Source organism: Caenorhabditis briggsae (genome assembly GCF_000004555.2).
Source record: "Caenorhabditis briggsae complete genome, chrX, whole genome shotgun sequence".
Lineage (NCBI taxonomy): Eukaryota > Metazoa > Nematoda > Chromadorea > Rhabditida > Rhabditidae > Caenorhabditis > Caenorhabditis briggsae.
In genome coordinates this window covers 9615426-9617990 of record NC_013491.2, presented here as the reverse complement: position 1 = coordinate 9617990, position 2565 = coordinate 9615426, and the positions used below count along the sequence as shown (strand labels likewise).

At 37.7% G+C, this 2565-nt stretch overlaps 1 protein-coding gene across 1 annotated transcript; it reads right to left on the bottom strand.

Annotated features, from left to right (window-relative positions):
* Positions 1-1283: 1283 nt before the first annotated feature.
* Positions 1284-1527, bottom strand: CBG14445 (the record flags this gene model as incomplete). Its single annotated transcript, XM_002644484.2, has 2 exons — positions 1284-1451; positions 1498-1527. 2 exons carry the CDS (start codon positions 1525-1527, stop codon positions 1284-1286), a joined length of 198 nt encoding a protein of 65 aa, XP_002644530.2.
* Positions 1528-2565: the final 1038 nt, after the last annotated feature.

The following is a 2565-nucleotide window of genomic DNA, read 5'->3' as shown; positions in this document are numbered from 1 at the left end:
CTTTGAGCAAACGATATGCAAGTAAAAATCACAAAAACTAGTATGCCCCTCACCATACCGGTCGCCGAGGAGAACGAATTCAAAGAAGCCAAGTGCCAAAAATCGATATTTTTCGGCATAACTTGTGTGAGCATGATTTCCCCCGGGGTATTGATATGTTTCTATAATAAATAAAAATGTGCTGAATTTAATGGTTACAATGAAAAAAAAGTTAACCTAGGATTTTCGAGATATTAAAATTTTTTTTGATTTTTTCAAAAAATCAATAATCCAATCAATAGGAAAAAAATTGAAAATTTCATTCTTGAATGTTCAATTAATTGTCCATCTACTGTTTTTTAAATTTCAACAAACGGACATAAACTGACAAAGTTATGATTTTTTGAAAATTTAAGCATTTTTTGGTACTTTTTGGACCATAACTTCCAAAAAAAATTTTTACCAACTATTCCGTTTGGAATCTAAAATAACTTTTTACGCTCTATCCAACCATATATGTCTCGATTTTTTTCGAGGGTAACACTTGGGCGTCATTCCATGTCAGCTTAACTTATACGATGATCAGTGTACATTATCAATAAATAGTGTCAACAAATTTTCCGTTTAAAATTATAGCTAACTTGATTAAAGTTTTTTCTGATTCACTTCAAAATTCCAACATCAAAATTATTCTCCAATGTTGTTTGAAAATGTTTTCTCTACATTTCAACTACATTTTCAAACCTTTTTCAATATTTTAACCTATAATTTAGGAAATGTTAGAAAAATAATTATAATTATTTTCTTGTTTCTGATTTTTCTTGTAAACATGCTCTTTAAATTAAATATGAAGCCAATGTAATCATCAGAGAGGAGGAAAACGGATTGAATGCATCTTAGCAATCTAATTCAAGCAAAAAAACATTACCGCAATGAATACAAGAGATTTCTGGGAATCCATAAACCCGTGCGGACTCAAAGAATCTCAGTCTAATAAAACATCCCAAGCTGGAAAAAGACCACCTGGAAAGGCCATAGATTTCAAAAACTTCCTACACCCAGGGGAACAGTACACGTCTCTCTACCGAAGACTGAAAGACTACCCAAGGAGAATTTCCGAACACCCATGACGAGAACAAAGAAGATCACAGAAGAAGAACCGCAGAGTACTCTGAAACCCCCCGAAAATCCCAAGAGACGGGCTATGCAACAAATTTCATTCCGAACCCTCCGACCAGGGACAAAGAAAACACAGATAAGAAATACAAATCAGTTTTGAAAATGGGACAAATCAATTAAAGACATCAACACATTCCGAGTTCACTTCTTCTCGAATCCAGCGGCATAGGTCGGTTTGAGGGGTATCCGCGGCTGACGAATTCCTTCCAAGTGAATGGGTAGTTACACATTTCTGTGTAACAATAACACAGCCACATGTCGGATGATGGAATGCCGAGGTTGCTTTGGACGTGCTGGAAATGGAAAATAGGATTTGAAGGCATATACTGTTAAACATACCTGCATGATACAATCGTTTCCCTTGGTCATATTGACGATGTTCGGGATGCGAGACGGATGTCTCTCACCACCGCCGAAGGCTCCGGTGCCATCGGAGACCTCGTACACCGCAGTACAGAACTTACGGTGGTGGAGGGTCTCGACGACCTCTTGGTAATCGTTGTAGCCGTAGCAGGAAATTCCAAAGGAGGGAGCAGCGGAGAGAGAGGAGGAAAATGAGACGGATCATTTTCTCCGAGAAGTTGATGTGTGGGAGAGTGAGGTAACGACTGATGAAAAACACTGCTGAAATGCTCTTTAAAAGAGAAGAGTGCCAAGATCCCGCCCATATTTCAGAAAAGTATGCGTCTTTGATTCTCCGCCCATATTTTCAAAAATTACTCGTATTTAATGCTCCGCCCAATTCTTAAACTCTGCTCTTGCTGCACGGTGATGATGAATTTGAAAATCAGAGAGGGATGAAAATAATATTAATGTTTGAACAAATGGAAAATAAGCACACACAGTTAATAAGGTCAACCTGAGCAACGCTGTCGAAAACAGGTTTGCGGCCGGTCGCGGCCCGTAGATAGGTTGCCTGTACCAAGTCATTCATTCTTCAAGAAATATTCTCACAATGTTGTCAGCAGCGCCGAAACTTCTAACCATAGCAAGAAGTATTGATTTCATATTAAACTATATAAGCGAAAAAAATTCCTATGTATTGTAAACAGAGAAATATACCTTTGTTGTGTAGCAACCAACAGAAAAACAGCATAAAATTTTGAAACATTAAAAACTTTTCTCAGTTTTCAACCTTCTCCAAATTTCTTTCAGCTTTTTTGGCTTCCGGAATTTACACTTTTGGAAATTCGCCATGTGTTTGGTGTTTGCTGGTGGACTTTTCTCGAATGTACGAGGGTGACTGCTGATCTAATTTGTAGGCTTTAGAATCGGTATCACCTTTTTGGTGAGCATCTCATTCGATTTTACCACAATCTACAGAAGCACCAGCGGACCATTATTCACAAGAAGCAGAACTAAATCTAGATTCCGTGGCCTGGATTTATTCTTTGTTTGTATTTCTGA